At 62.8% G+C, this 2,425-nt stretch overlaps 1 protein-coding gene across 1 annotated transcript; it reads right to left on the bottom strand.

Annotated features, from left to right (window-relative positions):
* Positions 1-563: 563 nt before the first annotated feature.
* Positions 564-2,289, bottom strand: MNEG_16286 (Pyrophosphate-energized vacuolar membrane proton pump; the record flags this gene model as incomplete). Its single annotated transcript, XM_014035244.1, has 5 exons — positions 564-645; positions 978-1,099; positions 1,430-1,564; positions 1,911-2,000; positions 2,281-2,289. The coding sequence occupies 5 exons, from the start codon at positions 2,287-2,289 to the stop codon at positions 564-566; spliced, it is 438 nt and encodes a 145-aa protein (XP_013890698.1).
* Between the last annotated feature and the right edge of the window lie 136 nt (positions 2,290-2,425).

The raw sequence follows: 2,425 nt of genomic DNA, 5'->3' as shown, positions 1-2,425 counted from the left end.
GGGTTGATGCTTGGGGCTGCTGCAGTTTGACCAGTGTGCTCTTACATTGAAACTTCATGCGGCATGCGTCACACACATTGACAGACGCGCATGCGAACATGCCGATGTGACACCATGACAGATTGCATGGGCATGCGTTGCACACGCGTCCCACACACCCACCCACCCTCCCACAACTGTACACACACAAACGCACGCACCGGTGCGCTCGCGGATGTCCTCGCCCATGCCAGCCATCTCAGCAATACCACCGGCGTTGTCAGAGATGGGGCCGTAGCTGCAGAGACGCAATGCAAAAGCACGGGAAGAGATGTTGCATGTGACTGTGTGTGTGTGTGTGTGTGCGTGCGTGTGTACGCATGTGCCGGCGCAGAAAGCGATGGCAGCGGCTTGAGACTCGAGAACAGGGCAGCTGCGCAGTGACAAGCGCATGCGGGGGCCATCACATACAGCACAGCCGCTGCCCCATGGGCATCGCCGCGGAGTGGCTGCACACTCATCAAAGCAGGTCATCACAAGGGGCAGCAAAACCTGGTGCATGCACACGAGCGGTGGTCGGCGACTCACGCATCGATGGCGAGGCCGGTGGAGAGGGTGGACAGCATGCCCAGCGCGGCGCAGGCGATGCCAAGCATGCCGCCCAGGCTGGGGGGGTTCAGGTTGGGTGGCGGGCCGGGTGGTTTGTTGGAAGGTTGGGCGATGGGGGTGGCGGGCAGGCCGGGAGGGCTGGAGGAAGAGCTGCGGGGGATGGTGGCCCGCAGGCCGCATTCCACAGGCGGGCGGGGCCTGGGGTCAGGCCGCGCGGGACCGCCGGAAGCCGCCCCAGGGCCTAGGCAGCCAAACTCAGGCGCCACGCCTGCGCGCGAAACCCAGGGAGAACCAACAGGAGCGGCCGCACTTGAACACACCCTCTGACCCCTGTCGCCATGCACCCACCCCCACGCCTACACCCCCCCGTCGATGAACGTGACACTCACGTGTTGCCGACGTAGATGCAGATTGCGATGACGAAGCAGGGGATGATGGTGGACTTGTAGCCCAGGGCCAGGCCGAAGATGATGTCGGTGGCGGGGCCGGTGCGGCACGCGTCGGCCACGTCCTGGTGGCAGAATGAAAGGAAATGGAGGTGGTGGTGCCGGGAAGCTTCCCGATGACAATGGCAGGCAGGTCATGGTAAGGGCTCGCACACCTGCACATGCGTGCTGCTTCCTTGCACGAGAGATGGCGCACAGCGGGCACTTCAGTGCGCGCACATACGCAAACATTCACTTGCACACTCATACACACATGCGTGCACACACACAATTAGTGTCTCATACACACACACACACACACGCACACATCTGCACTCGTGCGCACGGCCCCAACTGCACGGGCTTGTAGCAGTTGGAGGTGCAGAACTCAGTCTGCAGCACACACACACACACACGCGCGCGCGCCGGCGATGGCGCGCCTGCACGGGCTTGTAGCGGTTGGAGGTGAAGAACTCGGTCTGCAGGCCAATGGCCAGGCCGCCCCACAGGCCGGCGGCCACGCACACAAACAGGTACCAGTTCTTGACGATCTGGGCGTCAAGATCAGGGTTCAGGGTTGTGAGGGTCAGGGGATGCTTTTGGGGGGGGGGGAGAGAGAGCCTCCGGGGGTGCGGGGTGGTGGGGTTGGTACGTTGCGTTTGTGGAGTATGCATGGGGCCCTTGAGCCTGACCCCACTGCCAGCACACTGCTGCTGCAGCAGAAACTACTATTCGTGCGTGAGAAGGCCGGGGAGAGCACAAAGATCCACTTGGATGTGAAGGACGTGACATGTGTGTGTGGGCAGCCCTGGAGGATGCTGTCCACACAGTGGTGTCCTGTGCGTTCCATGGGCGGGCAGGGGTGCGGAGTTGATGATGCTGGAGGCGGGGCCACACCTTGGTGTCGAAATCCTTGGTGGGGTCGTGGCTGGGCACGGCGATGTCAAAGGTAGGGGGCAGGAAGTAGTAGGCCACCGCGAACGAGATCTGCGGAAGGGGTGCGACAAACACGGGAGCCCAGTTGGAGAGCGCGAGGGGAACGCGCGCCGGGGGCTTGCGGTGTTGGCAGAGGGCGGTGCAATTTCACAATGACTCATGCTTGTGCAGCAGCTGAAGGATTCCAGGCCTGGCAAGGACAGTGAGCCCGTGTCTTTGCTGCCGTCGGAGCGCCAGGAGAGACACCCTCGCGGTCGTCACGGCCGCCGTAGGCGCCGCACATCGTCAATGATCTCGTCGTCGACGTCATCATGACGTCATCATGACTCACCGGAGTCATAGCGATCGTGGAGATGATCAGCTGCAGCTTGAGGGTCGACTCGATCTCCGACACCTTGGTGGCGGGCTTGAGGTCGGTGGCGATGAGGGTGACGAGGACGCAGGTCAGGATGCCCGCGGCGCTGATCACCAGGGGG

The sequence above is a fragment of the Monoraphidium neglectum genome (genome assembly GCF_000611645.1).
Source record: "Monoraphidium neglectum strain SAG 48.87 unplaced genomic scaffold scaffold06202, whole genome shotgun sequence".
NCBI classification, from domain to species: Eukaryota; Viridiplantae; Chlorophyta; class Chlorophyceae; order Sphaeropleales; family Selenastraceae; genus Monoraphidium; species Monoraphidium neglectum.
Note: the sequence above shows the minus strand (reverse complement) of the source record. Positions and strands in the feature narration are given on the sequence as shown.